The 21,793-nt window shown below is 37.8% G+C and overlaps 1 protein-coding gene across 1 annotated transcript in view; it reads left to right on the top strand.

The window, feature by feature from the left end:
- pth2ra (parathyroid hormone 2 receptor a) overlaps positions 1-21,793 on the top strand; it is a gene marked incomplete at its 5' end in the record, with an annotated part of 84,415 nt that overhangs the window by 51,627 nt on the left and 10,995 nt on the right. Inside the window, 4 exons of the mRNA XM_034134196.1 lie at positions 1,843-1,903; positions 5,927-5,993; positions 10,346-10,440; positions 18,011-18,146. Of these exons, the coding sequence (XP_033990087.1) occupies positions 1,843-1,903; positions 5,927-5,993; positions 10,346-10,440; positions 18,011-18,146 (359 nt within the window). The remainder of the gene's footprint in view (positions 1-1,842; positions 1,904-5,926; positions 5,994-10,345; positions 10,441-18,010; positions 18,147-21,793) is intronic.

Raw genomic sequence — 21,793 nt, 5'->3', positions numbered from 1 at the left:
AAGCCTTAGAGTTATAGGATAGAATCAAAATCGGCTCTGTCAATGTATACATCCAGCTCTTCATTTTCCCCAGGAGACATACAGTAGGCACCAAATTCATTCTGCAGCACACATTCTCTCTGTAACATGACAAATTATTAAAGGCCAAAGGCCTTGCTGATGCATGGCAGTGCTCAGTGATCACGATGAGATTGTGGATAGATCCGTGCACTTTGCTCCGCTCTCACACATCAGACTCTTAGCCTCTGTTACCTTTTTTTTTTTTTAAGTTTTAGCTACAGATAAGATGCATTTCAAATGTGACTCTCTGCTTCAACATATATTGAAAGACGGGGGAGGACTTATCATGTAGTTGAAGTTCAACTGATACATTATGGTGACTGTGAAGAAGCTGCCATATTTCCATTGGATGCTTTAGGAGATGAAAGAGTGAGAACAATATGCATTTCAGGCGTCGATCTCGCACAACCACAATCCTCATCATATACAATCACTTCAGGGAAGATGTATTCATGAGGCTACATAAGTAATTTCTCCATCACAATCCCTGGTAGTAGATATTAATTCTTACATCTAGATAAGCAAGATTTACAATTCAACGAGCTACCATAAATCCGCTAAATCTGCTGTTGATTTAGAGTGTTGGTTTGTCTTGCTACAGTAGCCATATCATTTTTCCATTGTTAATGTATACTGTTGGTGATTTTTATAAAAAATTAAACAAAATTATAATATATCTCACAGTGGGTCACACACTTTTCTAACAGATACAGCATTTCATCACAGTGCCATTTTCCTTCCACAAAATAGTTTTGATCTTTAAAATCTGTATAACAATGTGTATTCTTATCTCTAAAATTGCCTTACGGCCCTATCTGCTCTTGATTCTTGAAATGCATATTAGGCTGTTTCCGTGCATGATATAAAAACCATAAACATAGTCTACACACGTTCAGAATTTATCAGGAAAACAGGTTTGATAATTTACTACATTGACACATCAATCTTTGCTGTTTATTTTTAAAGAATTTTATAAATGAAAAAAAGATAATAACTCTCCAGTGAAAGCGAAATCAATAACAACCCACACAATTCAGAACAATGATTAGTCTTATTGTTAAGTTTAGTGTTAACTTTATGAGGACTTCTCAAAGTTTGGATGTCTTTGTCCAAAGTCTAACAGCTTTCTTCTAGAGTTAATTGCAATGCATAGTGTCCGTGCCATTCCGTGCCATTTTACTTAATAAGAACACATCAGAAATGCCGCAATGTGTCAAGATACAGTACATAAGCTGCATTTTGCTGTTATGGAGAAGTACTTGTGTGAGTATACCATGTCCAGGGCAAAGCTACATTTTTTCCCATCACAATCGACCATTAGCAAATATGACTTGAAGGATATGTTTTTAGCATAAAAGCAATGATAAACACAAATAGTTTGTTGGAGACTTTAAACTGATGTATTACAATATTATATACAATATTAGCAAGACATCGTATCATTACTGTCTTTTCCTTGCATACCATAAAAAAAGTCAGTGCCGATCTTAATTTTTATCATTTTGGGGAGTGTGTGGGAGAACTTTGGGGTTTAAGCCTTTGTAGGCATGCACTAAAACCGATATAACACACTGCAGGAAAGGGAAAACCCCAAAAAGCATAATAGGGCCTCTCTAAAAAAATGTATACAACTATGCTAACCTTTACTCTTCTTCCTCAATATCATGCATGATAATGACAGGACATTTGTAATGTGTCCTCGACAACGATTCAGGTAAAAAAAGTATGTGACATCCTCCAGTCAGCACAGCTCATTGTCTGTTGTTTGTTCATTCATTTCAGGTGTTCCAGCTGTTTTTGTGGCAATGTGGGCGATTGTCAGGACAACGCTAGCAGATGTAAGGTGAGAGAGCAAATTACTTACTTACTTACTTACTTAATATGTTTGAATACAGGTCTTCTTTCTACACCAAAAATACCAAGGTTGAAAAAAGGTCAACAAGTGGTATGGATAAGCTTGAATATAAACAAAACAAGAGCCACTAAAACAACTTTGGGAATTATCTTATAATTGTGCTGACATTCAAATCAACAGTGAAATATATTAAAATATTCAGGATTTAATTTGCAAAATAAACTCTTTTGTTGGATGGAAACTTCCCTCTCCTGGGAAGGCTTTCCAAATGATTTTGGAACCTGGCAGCTGAGATTTGCTCGCATTGCCATGTTTGCTCAGCTCATAGTCAACTTTCTCAAAGAGGTTTCATGCGGGGGGAATCAGGGTCCTGAAGCAAGCTTTTCCACACCAAAACTTTTAGAGAAAATCTTTATGGAAATTGCTCTGTGGGTATTGTGTAATGTAGAAAATGGTAAGGACAATTCCCAAAACTGATCCACATCCTCTTAGATTTCATTGCAATCACTTTGATTGGCCTAAACCAGGGGTATTCAACTACAATTCAACAAGGTCCGGTCAGAGGAAAGGTCCGGAACATCATAATGTCTAACTTGCGTTTTGAATTAATGTGATATATATTGAAGTAGCCAAGAAGCTGTATCAACGTCTGCATGTAATCAACAAGTGACTGAAAAATCATATTAAAAAGTACAATTAAAAAACTTTTGGAGAATATTTATTGTGACTTAACATTGAACTTTACAAATATATAATGCTGTATATATGTTTGATGTTTTTCTTAGGCTGCATTTAAAATAGAAAAAATAAATAAAAAGCTTTTGAAAAATTGTGCATCTCAAAATAAAGTGCTTGATTTTAGAAAAATAAAATAAAAAAGGTGTAGCAGCAGCAACTTGAGTTTCCTTTTTCTTTGTTTCATATCTTGACTTCACAGTCTCAACCAACTTTAGAATAAATCAGTCTCAACACTTCCCTCTTAAGCCCCACGGACCCGCCGAAGGGGCCAAAATCACAACATCTGCAAGCAAAAGTGTCTAAGGGCTTCTTAAGATTTAATAAACTATGAATGTTTCATATCTATGTAACGGGAAGAAACTCAGCTAACTGATCTTTTTTTTTTTAAAACCTCAAAGCTAACGCTGAGCCTCTGAATTAGCCACGGGCAAAAAAATATTAAGGCTGTTAGCACAGAACTCTAGCTATACCGATCAATATACTTATTGGATCTGCACAAACAAGCTTAGGTAACATCCTGAGATTCCACAGATTATAGAAATATAAGGATCCTCACTGAGCGATCTGAACTTGTGACAGGGGAAGCAAATACAGACAACACACGAGTAGCTTTAGATAGCAAAACACGGAGATATGCTCACCTTAGCTGTTATTCTGATCAAAAGTCGTGTTCATTGGCATTAAAACGAGAAAAAACGCGGCTGAAGGTTAATCCAGAGGTTATAGCAATGTGTCTGTCACTTTGAAAAAATTATTGATAGTCCATAATTCTATTTTTATGCAAAAATCAGAGAAGAAAAATTAGCTGCTAATGGTAGCCACCAGAGGCTAGCGCAGCTTCCGGTTTTTCTACGCGTCACTATCACTCCTTATTTGGTAACCTGTGTGTGTATGGGGAACTTGTGGTGCAAAGTTTTCACCAGGCTCCTCCCGTAGATCTGCAGGTCCGGGGCGATCCGAGGGCGCCAGAGTGGGCCAATGTCATTATTGCCGAGAAGAGGGTCATTGGAAGGAGCAGTGTCCGTTGCTGGAACCTGAGGGGAAGCCTCGTTTTTCAACACATGCTCCAGCCATGTGTTGTTCTGCCGTTTTGGTTAAAAAGCCGCAGGGTGTAGGATCGGGCATGGTGCCTGATGAGAAGCTGGTTTGTGCCGACTTGGATGTGGGTTCTGTTTTTGAGCCGTTCATAACGGAAGCCGTTGTATCAGTAGTTGGTAGTGACAAGTATTTTCGGATTAAGGTGTTGCGTGACACAGCAGCTAGATACTCATTTATTGTTAAGTCAGTGTTGCCTTTTTCGTCAGAGACAGAGACTGGGGATTTTGTGTTGATGAGGGGCATGGAGATGGGCTTGATTCCTGTGCGACGTCATACAATATTGCTGGATTGTGAGCTGGTACGGGGAGTTGTGTCTATCGGCGTGCGTTCCGCGTTGCCACTTGATGGGGTACAGATGCTTTTGGGCAACGATCTTGCTGGTACTGCTGTGTGGGCTGGTGTGCCACCGTCTGTAGTGGTTTCCAGACCGTTGGCATCTGTGGAGCCAGATGAGAGCGGTTTGCAATTTCCAAGTGTGTTTCCAATTTATGCTGTTACGTGTGCGCAGAGCCGTAGGATGTCTACTGACCTGCCTGTTTCGGAGTGTAGAAAAAGTGGTCCAACACGGTCCTTTGACTTTGAGATCGAGACAAAGAAGAAGAAGAGGAGGCCGAAGAAGAGGAGGCCGAAGAAGAGGAGGCCGAAGGAGGTCGGCGCGCCCAAGAGGCCGATGAGCGCCTACATGCTGTGGCTCAATGCCAGCCAACCCAAGGAGGAGTGGGACATAAAAGCAGTGGAGGCGAAGAAGCAGTACGAAATCGCAAGGCAAGAGTTCAAAGACAGCGGCGGAGGAGGAGCGTCCTCCAGTCCTAAGAAGGAAAGTAAAAAAGCTGGAGTTAAGAAGAAGGATGTTGGGTTGTCGTGGACCCCTTTGGGGCCCCGTCTTAAGGGGGGGGCTGTGATGCCCCTGTGGGTTCATCAGTAGAGAGGGTGTGGCTGTTCTGTCTGTGCTGCATTGGCTGCAGTGATTGCATTGATTGCAGTAACTCAGGGCAGCTATTTAAAGCCTCTCTGCTCCTCTCTGTTCTCGCTCTGTTTTCTCCTGCAGGCACCCGGCTCTGAGGAGTATACACATTACTTGATTTGAATGGTTTGTGCAAATAAACATATTTTTCTACCCGTTAACATGTTGTGTCTCCACTTTGTTGTGGTCTTTTGAGCCAGGTCGCAGAAAAACCAAGATAAATAAACATATACAACAAACAAGTACATTTAAAAAAAAAGAAAGGACATTTGATTTTGAAGCGCGTATGATTGTGTGTATGGAAAAGCAAAAAAGCAGTTACAAAATAGCAGATGAATTGTCTTTAATGTGTTTTTTTTAGCCTTTCATAGAAGAACAGTCAAAGTTGACATTGTTTCACTCTTCCAATTTTCTGTTTGACGCACTGCAACTGTACTTTCCTATAATTTCCTCACAAGACATTGGGAATGTATTTCTAGAGACCATGGTTGCTCAACATGCAAAGTACACACTCTTGGATTCTGCTCAATACATATTTGCACAACTGTATAATCGTATTTGCATAATCCCCTGGAAGAGACGCAATGTGGGAAGCTATATGTTTGTGTGATGATGCGCGTTCGCATATGGAGAGAATGCCAGGGTAAAAAACATTATAGCAAAGCACATTTGATATAATGCATATAATAATTTAAAATAAAGAAAGGATAAAACAAGAAAAAGGTATAGCATTTTTACTCTACTACAGAGGCAACAGCAATTAAAAGAAGCCATAATGCATAGTACATACAGTAGTACATATAAGGCTCACTTAAAAGGTTCAATTATAAATGGAAAGGGAAAGAAAATGAACATGAATGGAAAACAAAGGAAAATAAGATGAAAAGGGAGAACGAAAACATTTCCAGGAACCTCGACAATTAGCTGCAAAACATACAATGTTACCGTTATTTATGTTTTTCTGATGCCTTTTGCATTTTCCATTCAGTATTTGTCTTCTTTAGCATTATGTAAGGGCACTCCGGTTTTTTGTTCCCCATTTTCAATTTCCATCTATTTCTGCCACTGTTTGCGTCCTCTTCTCTGCTACTATTTATTTGTTAATTTCACTGCTCCTCCAGTATGGCATGTCCTTTGTTCTTCCGTCTCTTATTTTTCCTACTTTATCCTACCTTCTCTTCTCCTCTCCTCTGTAACTGTATCATTTGCAGGTGTTGGGAGTTCAGCGCTGGTTACATTAAGTGGATCTACCAGGTTCCCATCCTCACAGCCATTGGGGTAAGAGCTTTGTTGTTATCCATGCTTTGTATGTATGCAACTGAAGTTTCCTTTTTCAGTTGCACTATGTCTAAAGTAAGAATGACCTTACTTACCTTTTAATACGGGAGAGTGATCCTACATTTGGGGCCGTTTTGTTTATGCATGTCTAAGTTAAGGAATACTGCAAAGATTGAGGTATGTACATGGTAATACTAAACCTACCCTTGCATAACCAATACTTAAAACATAAACAAAGGGTAACCGTCAAAAAAGTAATAAAACTTGTATTGGCTTATGATTATGACCACAGTAAGTATACATTCAAATACTAGTTTAAAAAGCTTGTGAAAACATCACAATTTGAACAAATCTCCCTTTCTCATTCAAAAGAAAAGGTTGAGGTATATACATGATTGTACTAATCCTAACCCTTGCCCAATCCCATTCAAATTCTTCATAAACAAATGGTAACAGTCAAAACTTAGAAGAATCAGTGCTATCTATTGCCAGAATTAGCCTATGTTTAATGACCCCAGTAAGTACAAATACAAGTGTTTAAAGCTTGTGACAACATCACACTTCGAAATAAAAGTCCTTTCCTTACTCAAAAACACTACACTGTATTCTAAGCAAACATGGAGGTATGTACATGGTTATACTAACCCTAACCCTACACTAAAAAGAACATTGCCACAAAAAACCCATATAACAGCCTTTTATGACTTGTATAAGCTTATGTTTAATGATCAAAGTAAGCTCACTCAATTAAATAACTAGTATGAATGATTAGGGCCATCAGTAGAAGGCCTGGCACAGCATTCTGTTAATTGAGAAGTAGTTGTTAATAATTATCACTGCAGCCACACGTTTTAAGAATTGTTTGGAACTTTCTCCATGCTACAAAATGTTATTGGAGCGTGACATATCCTAGTTAAAAGCTGCCTGCTGTGGTGATAACAATACTCAAAAGAAAGATTATATTTAATTGTGTATAATTACCCTAAGTACCTGAGACCCGTTAATTCCCTATAAATTGCTAACCGTCAGCTTTCATGTATTGCAACGATTTGTAGTGTTGCTTAATGTGTTTTGACCTGATTGTTTGCACTCAGCATTACTGAAATGTGATGGAAGAGTGGTGAAGCATCTTTCAAATTCAAATGCCATTTGTCTTCGACACACTATTTCCTGACATTAAAGTGTTTTTTTTATACACTGGCACATACTGTATGTTCAGTCAGGAAGATTATTCTTATTCATGCTCGAGCATATTCCGCCATTTATTTCGCTTTCTCACTCATAATTTATTCTTCGTCATATCCTATCAATCATCATCTTGCGGATTTCTCTTTTTAAATACGATTCTAAACTTTAGACTAACTTACTTTCTATCTGCATGCAGAAAGTGAGAATTAGACAATGGTGTATTTGCAATTTATATCTTCATCTTTAATAATACATTGACTTAGGAAGGTTTTTGTCTTATATGTGATATACAGCCTGAACTATACATATATATTACAAATATTGACTTTTTTCTATGACTTTTGGCAGTATTTTTGGAGTTACGAGGTGATATGAAAAGATATCTTAAATTCCTTCTGTAAAAACCGTTGCCTCTAATAGGTCAACAAAAGTAACAAGCATTTTTAACCAGGCTTTATCTAATAATCAGCTTTTTATTCTGTAAACATATTCTTATTAGCACATATTTAACAAGACATTGCCTAATTTGCCCATTTCAACATCACATTTCAGAAAACTTACAATACACTCTTGCCTTAAAGCGGGGGTTTGTAATCTTGAGAAGCTAGTGATTACAGTCCTGTATCAGAGCATTTATTCTATTAGCATTGAAATTAAAGAAAATCAAACTTAAATAAACTGTGTTGATGCAGAGTGAATTAAACTAAACCATTGAAAATGAGTTAAAAAAAGCCATGTTCTGGCGATTGAGTTAAGATGCTTGAGAAGATCTCCTGCAGATTCTAATGAGATGGCATTTCTTTAACTGGCATATATTCTCCGGAGAAATTGTCAACCTGCAGAAATAACACACAGATTACATTCACAATTCTCATACACCTACAGTAGGCAGTCAATTTAATTTCAGGAATATTTCTGTGTCTGTGTAAAGTAGAACGAGGTTGGAAATGGGATTCTAATATCTGACGGTTGTTATCCTGAAATAATTGAACAACTCAGGAATTGAGCTCACCTAAGAGAATACTTTGTTTTTTTAACCACAGTCAGCTACTCAGCTGGTCCACTTTGTTCCAGATTGAAATATCCCATCAAAATGTTAGATTGACAATCAACGCTCCAGACAAGGTTCAAGCATACATGTCTCCCTCAGGTTTAATGGGAATCTGATGTGATCTTCCCATATAGGGACACATCTGGGGTATAAAGGCGGAAGAATAAAACCACTGTTAGATATGTGGCACCTTATTTGTAAACCTGGGTAAAAGATTATAAGATATAGATAGAAGTTTGTTGGAGCTTGCACCGCAATATCTGTCAAGCAGATCCTTTAGCAATAATTATATATTAAAAGCAAAGTCATCAAAAGTCTTGAATAAAAAAGTAATCTACTAAACCATAAACTTTTTACCGCAAGACACGTTTTTTCTCAATTGTGTTATCAGCTTATCCACAGCAAAAAATAAAAAAGCAAATCTTTGTAAATATTGAACACTATTCAACATAAAACCTACCAAGGATGGCAGTTGGCCCAAAGTTCACTTTCACAGTTCAGACTTCCATTACTTTATGTATTTCTTTAGATAAGAGAAGACAAGAAGCATGGGTTTGAGGTTTGAAGATTTAAATAATTTACTGCCAAGCGATTAGTACATGTTTACTTAGCTAATCAACACAGAACCTTTACATCCATGCAAGTTGGACAATGGTGGAGATTGATGCTATTTTTCACACAAAGTCTGGTATAAACGTTGCTTGTGCATCACTGCTTGGTAGCACCAACAGTATGTTCTTGGTTGCTATTCTGTGAATAGCCTGCAAGAAAATATTTGGAGACAAATTGAAAGGACAAAACATTAATTTACAAGCGATAGACAGCGTGATGTTTATATCTCTTTTTCTGGTTCACATCACCCAAGAGAGACAGGCAATTCAAAATAGATGAATACGTTAGTATATGAAATGCCGGGAATCTGTCACATAGTCATATTTATAGAAATTGAACATGCATCAGATAAGTTCTGTCTGTCGTGTGCATGGTTTTATTTTATTTACAAAGATGTAATCATATTGCAGTAAGAGTCATCAACTACTGCAATGACACATATTTGGAAAGCAATTGCAAGTCTGTATGTGAGTTCACAGTGTTAATAATACTGTTTAATTCTAACACATACTGTATTCAAATATTTTCTGGGTTTTCAGGTTCAAAAAGCACTTTCTTATTCAAATGTATAAGGCAATCATTTAAAACCACCAAAGTACATTTAATGAAGGATATATAAGAAAGTGTTTAAGAACTGACTATAACACTATATGCATTTGCAGAGGAGCAAAATGCATATAGATTGTAGACAAATTCATAAAATAAATCTATTTTTGGTTTGGATTCTGTTGTTCCTGGCATCATGTGTAATCGGAAGCTATAATTGATACTATACTCACATCCAACAAAGGATTGAAAGGATGATAGATATATTCTGGGGCCAATGGAAGCCTCAATTTGCAATTTTGAAAATCACTTTGATTCAGCCTCAATAAAGTTTGTCAAAATAAAATAAAAATGTTTGTTTTTGGTACTTGGAAAATGTAAGTGACTCCACAAAAAACCACAATAGGTCACTTCGGGGCATGGGTCCACCTCATAAGATTGTTAGCTACCATTGTTCACAAAATCAAAGTGTAGCCATCTAAGACTGGAATTGACTTGAAAATAGGGGATTATTTCTTAGAAAGTTATTTACCGTAGTATAGTTATTTTTACTGCAATATAAAGCAGAAGTAAATATATAAATCATTGATATGTTAATCTAGTTTTCAATCTAGTAGCGTGATACTAACAAACATGTGATCATTGGACAATCTCCAAAATAGATGTGAACCTATGTTATTCACAAGTTGATAGCATTATGATAATGTAGTGTGATGTTTGTGTATCTATTATCATAACATTATAGTAATATAATGTTTTTGTGAATATGAAATGAATGATAAATATATTGTGTATGCTTGGATCCACGATTGAAAACGTAGATGTTCTTAAATTAATCTACCAGTTATTAACAATACAAAATGATTTGTTTTCAAGAATAACAGTTATAGTACTTAAGAAGACTTACATGTGCTGTATAAATGAAGAGCTTTCTATATCTGTTCTTCTGTTTCAGCTCAATTTCATCTTGTTTGTGAACATCGTACGGGTTTTGGCCACTAAAATTCGAGAGACAAACGCAGGGAGATACGACACCAGGAAACAGTACAGGTTTGCACTCAACTGAATGTATCTAAAGGAACCAGCATGCAGATTAAGTTGAGATTAATTACCCACAATTACCAAAGTTGTAGCTTTTGATTTGTGCTAAATTAACATGTAATACATTTAATTTTCACAAATGTAGGCTTTGCATGATGATGTCCATATAGATTTGTGCAAGGGGATGCTGTTGGGGAGCAGGGTGACAAAGTAACACATATCAGTTGCTTAGCGATGTCTTAATGTTTATGTTGTAGCCCTTGATTGTTGCCCTTGATTGTTGCCTGTTTGTAGAATACGTTTTATAAATGTGTTCTGTTCATATTTACAAAAGTGATGTAAGTGAATTTGCACTCTTGCACAAACTTTGTTGTTACCTTATTTGCAGACCACCTTGTTTTAACATTATTATACATTTTTCTCCACATGCAAATTTCGCATACAGTACACATGCAGAGCTCATGCAAAATGAGTAAATCAACACACAAATGGACTAACCCTAACCTTATCCACTACTTTGCTTAACCCGACACTAAACCCTAATGATTTATGTTGTGGTAACTCCTCACAACATAGGTTAAACATGCACACATATACACACACAAAATATGTTCTAGCATTTCAAATCTGCAATTATCACCATTATTCTCCATGCTGATGCTGGCATCGATGTGTCAGATAAAAGATTATAATTACAGAGTTTTTTTCTATGAGAAGCACTGTACTGGATGCCACATGCAGGGTCGCTCTGTGTAAATGAGCAGACTACATGTCAGAATAAATTATAATGATCGGGTGCAGTAAACTGGAAACCTTGCTGGAAGATGAATGTATGTATGAATACAACACATTTCATGTATACAGAATAATCAAACAGTCAATGTAAGGGTACCTAAATGTACGTAGAAAGACACTTGGTGACAGATTATAGGTGTTGACAAAGCTTTTTTTGAAACAATGCAAAAGAGCATTTACTAAAGTGGGAAATATCGTGGAGTAAATAATCATCAGTAATGTTGAGTTTATGACTAAGATGGTAAATGTAATTCAATCAGGAGAGGCTTAGTTTGTTAGTTTGATAACATATTTATTGCCTGTCTCTCTCCTCCCATTCCTGTCAAAAACACGCGCTGTCTTTAAACAACTCTCCTGTTATCTCCATCAGAACAACCTTCTGGATCCGCACCAGTCTGGTTTCAAGGCAGGTCACTCCACATAAACTGCTCTCCTTGCTGTCTCTGAGGAACTGCACACTGCTAAAGCAGCCTCCCTCTCCTCTGTCATCATGCTTTTGGACCTGTCTGCTGCATTCGACACGGTGAACCATCAGATCCTCCTTCGCACTCTCCAACAACTTGGAGTTTCATGCTCTGCACTTTCCCTCCTCACCTCATACCTCAAAGACCGCACCTACAGGGTAACTTGGAGAGGGTCCGATTCCGACCCTTGTCAATTAACTACAGGGGTCCCTCAGGGCTCTGTTCTTGGTCCCCTTCTCTTCTCTCTGTACACAAACTCGCTCAGATCAGTCAATAGCCCGCATGGTTTTTCATACCACTGCTACGCTGACGACACCCAATTAATTCTGTCCTTTCCCCGCTCAGAGACCCAGGTCGTCGCACGCATCTCTGCTTGTCTAGCAGACATCTGTCAGTGGATGTCTGCTCACCACCTCAAGCTCAACCTTGACAAGACTGAATTGCTTTTCCTTCGGGGAAAAGATTGTCCCACCCTTGACCTAACAATCAACATCGGCACCTCTGTTGTTTCCCCGACTCAGACTGCAAGGAATCTGGGTGTGACCCTAGATAACAAACTGTCCTTCACTGCAAACATCGCTGCTACAACCCCCTGCTGCAGATACACCCTTTACAACATCAGAAGGATACGTCCCCTCCTGACCCAGAAAGTGACGCAACTTTTGATCCAGGCTCTCGTTATCTCACGCCTAGACTACTGCAACTCCCTCCTGGCTGGTCTACCTGCATGTGCCATCCGACCTCTGCAGCTCATCCAGAATGCAGCGGCTCGTCTGTTCTTCAACCTTCCAAAATGTTCCCACACCACGCCGCTCCTCCGCTCCCTTCACTGGCTTCCAGAAACTGCTAGAATCCACTTCAAGACACTGGTACTGGCGTACCATGGATCTGGCCCTTCCTACATCCAGGACATGGTTAAACCATACACCCCAGCACGTGCACTCCGCTCTGCATCAGCCAAACGGCTCGCTGCACCCGCACTGCGAGGGGGACCCAAGTTCCCATCAGCAAAAACACGTTGGTGTCAGGGTTGAGTGAAGCAGGCAGGACCCAAATGCAGATTTCAAAGACAATTCCTTTATTCCAAGGTTAAATGTCGAAAACAGAACACTACCCTGTGACACAGTCAAAGACAAACAAGGATCTAACAATGACAGACAGAAAAACCAGAACTAAAATACACACAAGACTAATCACACAAACAAGACACAGGTGAGGAGGGAGGAGAAAACACAGGGGCACCAGGTGAACACAATCGGGTAATCAGGTAGGAGGGAAAACAGGCAGAAAGCAACAGGCCAGACAGGGTGTGAACACTTTTCAAAATAAAACAGGAAACCAAAGACAGAAAAAGACAAGACAAAACACAACACAGACAGATCGTGACAGTTGGTTTGCTATCCTGGCTCCAAAATGGTGGAATGAGCTCCCCATTGACATCAGGACAGCAGAAAGTATACACATATTCCGGCGCAGACTGAAAACTCATCTCTTTCAACTCCACTTCGAGCGATAGAATTACTAACAAAGCACTTATATACTAATAAAGGACTGGCTTATCTAAAGCCAGTTGAGTAGCACTTGAAATGTTTTGGCTCTATGAAACCTGATGTACTTATATGATTCTGTTTTCTTCAAGTTTGTATCTTCCTGGTCTAATGCACTTATTGTAAGTCGCTTTGGATAAAAGCGTCAGCTAAATGCAATGTAATGTAATATATGTGTCAGGAATGGGGAATATCAGGACTCAAATGCAGTTTAAGAAACAAACAAAAGCAAGCTTTAATTAGTGCGAATGCTATTTATAGCATTTCTCCGCTAAGTTCAGCAACACACTTACTTGGTTTTTGTAGCTAAAAGCAGCTACCATTCAGCTAATAAAATATTCAGCTTTTTCTGCATTTTCAGCTAAATTCAGCCACAAAAGTTCACAGTTTACAGCATTCGCACGCATTTTCTGCAGGAAATGCATTTTCTAGTCTCGTCACAATTGCTCTCCAAAAAAGATGATAACCTTTTTGAGGGGATTTTATTTTTGCCTTGAGTTGTTGACATTTCCATGGACTTTACACATGACTTCCTACATTCCCAGCACTCTATTCCCAGTTGATAAATCATTATTTCAACTGAAAAAAAACACTGCTTTTTAATCAGAACTTTCCACTCCTGTCAGGTTGATTGCATGCCCCGAGCTGCTGTTAAATACAAGCCAGATGGTCTCCATAAATTAAAAGAAGAAAATTAAGAACTGTATTTTTTTCTCAGGAGGACCAAGCTTTAGCTTCCCTTATTGATGGAAGCTTGGCATTGACACAAAGATCATTTAAATAAGTTAAAAAGTTTAAGATTTGACAAATCTTTGGTTTATAAAGATATTCCTTGAAAGGATCACTGTGCACATGCGACACCTGTTGCTTCTTGTATAGGGTTGGGTTATCGTTATCGGTTATTCTTTTAACAGTACTACTACTCTTAATGATACTGCTTATCGATCCGGTACTTTAACTGTATTTTTATCGGTTCTTTTTGTTATTTATAGGGAAAAACGTAAGAAATTGGCATCAGAATTAAAATGGCTTTATGTACAAATATTAACAGACTAATGTGATGATGGAAATTAAAAACAAATGTTATCTTTAATCATTAACCCACGCTTCTGTAATTTATTGAACTCCGTTTATGGTTTAAAGGCTGCTAGCATACATAATATACGTAAAGTGGTACCGGTACTCGATATGGGCAGGGCCGGCTCTAGACATTTTGGTGCCCTAAGCGAGATTATGATAACATATCTTATTTTATCTAGTTAACATTTATTTATTCATGCATATTTTTTAATATCTCCAGTTTTAAACGATATTTTTGGTTTACTGTCCTATAGTATACATTGGAATGATTTCAAACCTGTTTTTATTTATCCTAATAATTATAAAGGTGTGCCTTGGAAATATTTGTTTACATAAATTGTGACCAAACCGTTTGAGACCCACTGAGATAAGACTAAAGTGAACTATCTAAACACTCAGAGTCCTTTACCTCACTGAGCTGTAGATATCAGCCTCAATCCAACAACAATCCGCGGTACCGATGCACGCGCGCCCTCTCTCTCTCTCTCTTGCTCCCTCGGAGGCTCGCTCGCACTTTGGCTGTGAGCTGCGGTCGCCTGATAAGTCAACATCCCCCACTTTCATCCCTTACAGCGCACATCGTACAGGGCAAATGCAAAATGTTGCCGGCCCGTGGTGCAAAGGGTGTTTACTTTATTCAATTATTAATGTAAATGTATTACATCAAGAGCAGAGAATTAGGCAGAATAACAATTTTAAATTAATTATTATTTTTTTCTCCCAGCGCAGCGCCCCTCCAGATCTGGCGCCCTAGGCGAGCGGCTAGTTCGCCAGTGTCTAGGGTCGGCCCTGGATATGGGGCAACAGAACTACCAGTTTTGGAAGTCAAAAAACTGCATTTCTCTACCTGAATATGGTCCAATCTCGCCAGATGTTTGGACAGATTGTTTGTGTTTCCACCCTTAAACAAAAACACTCCTAAATGCACTTGTGGAGTAACACAAAGTTGTTCTAATAATGTAGAATTTCCAAAATATTGACAACACCTCAACAAAAAATATGTTGTACCTATGACTCATCTGGGTAAAAGTCCTTAGAGAAGAAAATGATTTTAACAACACAAATTTGAACATCTGTCACTTTTTAAATTAGATGTGTGAATAAGCTTGCTGGATCAGCAAAATACCGAAAAGCTGTGATAGGCTTTGGGAAATAAACTTGCAGTGTGTCCCTTTTAAATTATTTCTGAGAATTTTTTTTTTATTAATTTAACCCTTTTAGAAGGAAAGATATGATCATTTGTTCTGGGAATGTCATTTTTGAGCCTGATACCTGAAAAACAGGCTCAGGGCTTATCAGGTTAAAGCAGACTTTAGGCACCTGAGTAAAATTCAGGGAAGGTGATTGTCAAGTGCCAAAATAAACTATGCAATATAGTAGACGTTAAGTACTTTGTCAGGCTTAATATTTATCTCTAGATACCCCCAACGTTTTTTTCTTATTCAAAAGAAGACCTTAACTTAAAGTATTATTTAATGTTTAAATAAAGCCTTATTAGTTTGTCTGTTTTGCACATCCTCCTATTAATATCTTTGGACGTCCTCCACTAGCTATTTTATTGTAGAGATCACTACAGTATCTTCTTGATATTTTCTATTCTATATTTCTATCATTGACCTTCTACTTTCCCCCTATTTTGTATGTTGGCTACTCTTAATATTTAAATGTTTTCATCAAATATAACATATTCAATACAAATATTCAATAACGTGCTTTAACCACTAGGCGGTGCGGGTTAAAAAACTGTCAAGTTTACAGTGTTAACACAATAAATTATACACGTAAGATGTTACAAATAACACACAGCATACAATGCCATAATAACTTTGTATTATTAGTGTAGGACACTTATGTATGTATAACATCTGAAGATGTGTAGTTTTATTCATGTTTTCACATAATTTTACAGGATATTGCTATATTATTTCACATATTGTAGTTCTACACATTAATATCTGAGGTATATCCGTCATTTAATGGTAAGCTATTGAGATTCTGATTCCATAGATGTGTCTCCCATCACCCAAAACCCCTGACTATTCTCTCAACTCAGTATTTACATTCTTTAATTCAAAGAATTATCAGCTCTGCACCGTTATGGTGTAAATATAGCCTATCTACCAATCGGATCAAATATAAAAGTCAGCCGAATTACTATTGATACTGCAAGGAGACGTATTGTGTGAAGAAAAATGGAAGATGTTGTTTAATTGCTGATATATTTATGATCCACGCCACATATTCAGTGTCGGCGGCATTTATTCCAGTTTGTCCAAAGGTCTTCTAATCAGGGCAGATGTGTAATATGTAATGCAGCCGAACCGTGTATTACAATGCCGTTATGTGATGACTTTCAAAGAGAAAAGCAAGCACACTCGGAATAAAGTATTATTATTATTTTATTTTTTTTAAGTTTTCGGATTTTATATCGCATAAACACCATATCCCAACGTGCATTGCGGCTAAAACATCCAATCACCGAGCTTCAACGATAGCTGAGGATTATCAAAACCTCTGAAAAAATAAATTGGTCTCTCAGAATCGAAAGGGGAAAACCTATGGGAAAAACACAAAAGCAGTGTACACAATTTAAACCAATTAATGTTGTGTAATTAACAAGGATAAACTGATGTTTTTTAGTGGATGAGTACGGCAGATATCACTGTTAAATCATTTGACAGTGAGGGGAATACGGTTTTATTATGGAAACTTCGAGACCGGAAATACTGTTTTCACCCGGTGAAGGTTGACGCTAACTTTACAAGTACAATATACACTTCTCGCTAGAAATCTAATAAAAAAGCATTTTAATGGCCAAACTATTCTACAATTTAGGATTTTCCAGAGGGTTATTTGTGAATATACGACCCTCCGGAGCATTTGCAATTGCCGCAAATTGTTGTTTCTTACACGACCACTAGAGGTGCTAAACTTTAAAACGTGACTATAGGTCGTAATAAGCTGCTGAACAATCGACCTATTTGGTCGTATGAGTTGGAGGACTTTTGTGCAGTTTGTGCAGATAGCATGAAGTATAAAATATCGCTAAAAGTGTCTCTCTATCTATCTATCTATCTATTTATCTATCTATAAGGAACCGAAGTAAACAACAGGCGTTGCTATAGCAACACGTCATGTTTATGTTTACGTGCAAGATCAATAGCGCGAAAATCACTGCATTTTCTATAAGGTAAACATTACCCGCTGGCGCTGATGGGTATAAATAGCAACAATTTTTAACAACAGAGGGTGCTACATAACACACGTTCAGGAAAAGTCACAGACTGGGAGATTTGAATATTCTATTGAAAAAAAGTTACATACAATCAAGAAACAGCTGCGGGTAAAATGTACCCGTTGGCGGTTCTAGTGTTAAACGTAAAATAAAAAAATGTGTTTGAATTGTTGTTTTGAACATTTTGAAGTTTGTTACAAATGAGGCATCCTCTAATACTAACGATTGGTGAATTTAGGGGAATTAGGCAGTGGCAAACACATACAAAGAAACAGCTAAATGTGTATTTTGGACATTTTCTCCTGTGTCTTCTCTGAACGAATACGTTTTGGAAGCAGCATAATAAAAAAAAAGCATTGGTCTTAGTCTCTATCTCACCAATAAAACCACACAAGTCCAAAGCAAGTCAGCACTGCCCTGTATACGTGTTTACTACCTGTGTGTTTACGTCTCTACAGGAAACTGGCAAAGTCCACCCTTGTACTAGTGCTGGTGTTTGGCATCCACTACATCATCTTTGTGGGGCCTTATACAATCGAGGGCCTGAGCTGGGAAGTCCGCATGTACTGTGAGCTGTTCTTCAACTCCTTTCAGGTACTCTCTTCTTTTTAATTAATAACACTTGCTTATTGGTTGCTGAATTTATGTGAAAAGTCTGCCTTTAACCTTCAGGAAGTGCTTACGCAAGCAGGCCAAGTCAAGGTTGGTCCTCGCATTCAAAGATCAGGTAGTACACTGAATTCATGTCCTTTTACTGAAGTGCGTCATTTAAAGCACATTTCATCATCAGTATAGTAACCACTCCAATTGCTGTAAATATACAGTTTATCAACATTTAAATCATGCAATTAATATGCAACTATGGGGACCATTGTGTGGGTCATTGGTTCGAACCCAGCCCCTGGTATTGAATTGTATTTAAGTCGCTTTGGATAAAAGTTTCAGTTAAATGACATGTATTTAACTAGTGTTCGTTATCATACAGCTAGGTTGAATACTCGATTCTGATGTTCAATACGGACATTCAGTGGTCTTCTCTTTTCCGATAGCAGACCACCACTAGGGATGCTCTGATCAAAGGACCATGTGCAGTCATAGCAATCCGCAGAAAGAAGTCCGGTCCATTTTTTTATATTCATTTTAAAGGGCCCATGTCATGGCCATTTCTACTGATCATAATTCCATTGTTGAGGTATACTAAAATAGATTTATACTGTGCAATTTTCCAAACTCACATTGGTTTCTCATACAGCATCTCTGTAAAGTATGTGTATTAACCGGTACTCACTCTCTGTCCTAAACGGCTTGTTGGAGCTCCTGCCCCCCCCTCCCTGTGAGCCCAGTGTGCTCTGATTGGTCAGGACGTTGCGAGGCTCGTTGCGAGGCTCGTTGCGAGGCTCGTTGCGAGGCTCGTTGCTGCGATCTGCTGCGAGGAGCGGACAGGCTTCCGGGTCGGCGATACAGCGAGAACAAGCGAAACTCATCCTGATCACACACAAACACTCACAGCCGAAGTAAAAACAATAAGTGTGGCTTGATATTGAGTAAGAAAAAGGTTTATAACGCTGTGAGAATGGGTCTGCGGAGAGCATTTCTCCGCGATCCCAACTTAGCAGCCCGAAAAACGTTTACCCATTTAAACAGTCATGGTAGATACCTTGTTTGTTTTAAACATCATAAATACACAAACAACAATGAATACTTACAGGTTGTGTACCCGAATCTCCCGCTGGTCCAAACAAAGTAGGAACAGCATCGTTCTTCAGTGCCCTAAGCTGTACATATCCGGCATGAATCGCTGAAAGGTTTGTGAAGCTTTGTTTCGTGAAATGCTGGCAGAGGGTGTGGCCTCTGGGTATTCACACGTCACAGTACCCAGGAAGTAAACAATGGAAAATGAGAAATCTCCAACGAGGCGTTTTGGGGCAGCATAGACTGTGTTAGAGTTTTACTCGCTACAGGGTGTACTTTGAGGGTGTTTGACTCTGCAGACCGTTTACATGCATAAAAACCTTCATAACACACAAGGGGACGGGTAATAACCGGAAAAGCATGACATGGGCCCTTTAACACTTTTGGACAGCACAAAATGTAGGATTCATTATGGCTAAAGTAAAAAAAAGAAAAAAGAACCAAAACAAGAAAAAGGCTTAAGAGAAGGATATAGGTAAAAGACTCAGAGAGCTGGATGTCAGAAAATCAGCAGAAGAAGACAGACAGGAAGTAAACACTAAAGGCAATGTGGTTTGGGCTCAGTGTTTAAAGACTCGTTAATGGAAAAGAAAATGTGACTTGGACAGTTACGGGGCAGAGCACTACGATCGGTGTTGCTGTCATTTTAAACTACGATGATATGGCTGATTCAAAACTCATTATTCTCTTCTTAAAGTAACCAGACTCCAGTTAGAAAACTGTTATTTTATCTCGCTGATAATGTTAAAAAACCCTCTTAATACATCAAAATCTGCTTTGTTCGTTTTTTCATTGTTATACAAACACCAACTCTTTTTGAGGTATCAGTCACAGATGCACCAGCACTGGAAGCAGGATCAGACATGATATACCAAGTCATACTCATTTACTGTAAATAGAGTTTTCCTCTTATAATATATAGTTGGTTTCCCTCATTAAAAACCCTTCATATGCACATCATTTATGTTAAAAAGGTGTCTGAACAATTAATTGAGAGTCAATTTAGTATCAGACCATACTCTATGTCTCCCACTGCTCATTAACATTTTAATCTTCTGCATGTGGCTGTCTGAGTCAAGACTGCACTTCATTATTCGGTGAAGCAGCTTCATAATGACTTTGGTTAAGTGTCATAATTCAGTTCTGCCTAAGTTTAAGTGAGCAATTTCAAAACACCTTCAGGCATGACCTTTTCTAAATATTAACTTAATTACACTTCATATCTAATCCTTCATTATTTTCTACCTTGACATATGAAACATGTTTGACAGTGTTGAGTCTATATTCCTTCCCTAAAGGAATGAGATATTGTAATGACCATAATCTCAGTTTGACCTTAAATTGCCTCAATGTATGAAATTAATCAGGAAAAGAGCGATTCCGTGGGGGAAATTAAATAGAAATGACACTACTGGAGCCAAAAATATTCTCACATGCTCTTTTAACTGTTGCTCATTTAATTCAAACTTGTTCATGGAGAACATCCATCCATCTTACGTTTGTTTTCTTAGACCACAGGAAATTGTGGTTTAAAGTCAACAGTATTCTTCATTTTCTGCATTTTAAATTCTACAGATTATACTGTAGTTTGTTCACACTTTTAACAAGCTTGTTGGCGCTTCTTATGTTTTCAGGCCAAATGATTGGTTTTTGCACATTGTTCATTCAGCAATTAGCTACAATTGTGTCATTAATTATGACCACAAGTGTGTTTATCATAAATTAACAGTAAATTAAATTAACAATTTCTGAAAATGTATTTCCAAAAGCAATATATAATTGCAAATCTTCTGCTTTTTATGGTGTTCAAATCCTGAATGTTGGTTGTCCATGGCCAAGGGAATTATCAGTTGATTTTAATATAAGTTTAGTTTGGATTGTAAAAATACTTAAGATACAAAGCATAAAGGAATCTAGGAACAAAATAGAGGCTTGATCCATCTGGATATTTTGATTTATATACCGTCTGTTTTAACCTTCCTGAACTTTTGTGATCAAAAGTTAAATAGCACATAAAATGCTAATTTTCAGGTCCATATTTGTATTTTATGCATCTATCCTGACATGTTTACATGCTTTAATGTTCAAAAAGTGCTTTATTTGTCTCATACATTCTCTTACATAGTGATGTCTTCATATTACAGAAGTAAACAAAATAGTTTTGTCAAAGTTTTTCAGGCAGGGGGGGAGAGTGTGGGAGAGAAACTCCCTCAGGAGGGAACTTTAGGATTTTAGCCTTGCAAACATGCAAACAATTTACTTCCACAAAAACCTATATATTGAGAAAAACACAAAAAGCATAATAGGGTCTCTTAAAATGTTCCATCACCAACCAAATAAGACAAATAATAACAAGCTTTCATACACATACCATTCTTGAATAATATGGAAACGGAACAAAAAGATCAGAAAAGCTGTATTTTTTTCCAAATGTGATTATATAAATAGGAACCTCAACTAGACGTGTCTCCATCAAATTGCTATGCCTCTCCTAAAAATCACATTAACATACAAATGACTTGCATTATTTTGTTGGTCGGGAACTGCAT

Source organism: Trematomus bernacchii, unplaced genomic scaffold (assembly GCF_902827165.1).
Source record: "Trematomus bernacchii unplaced genomic scaffold, fTreBer1.1, whole genome shotgun sequence".
In the NCBI taxonomy this organism is placed as follows: domain Eukaryota; kingdom Metazoa; phylum Chordata; class Actinopteri; order Perciformes; family Nototheniidae; genus Trematomus; species Trematomus bernacchii.
The sequence above is the reverse complement of the archived record's forward strand: the minus strand, read 5'-3'. Positions and strand labels throughout refer to the sequence as shown.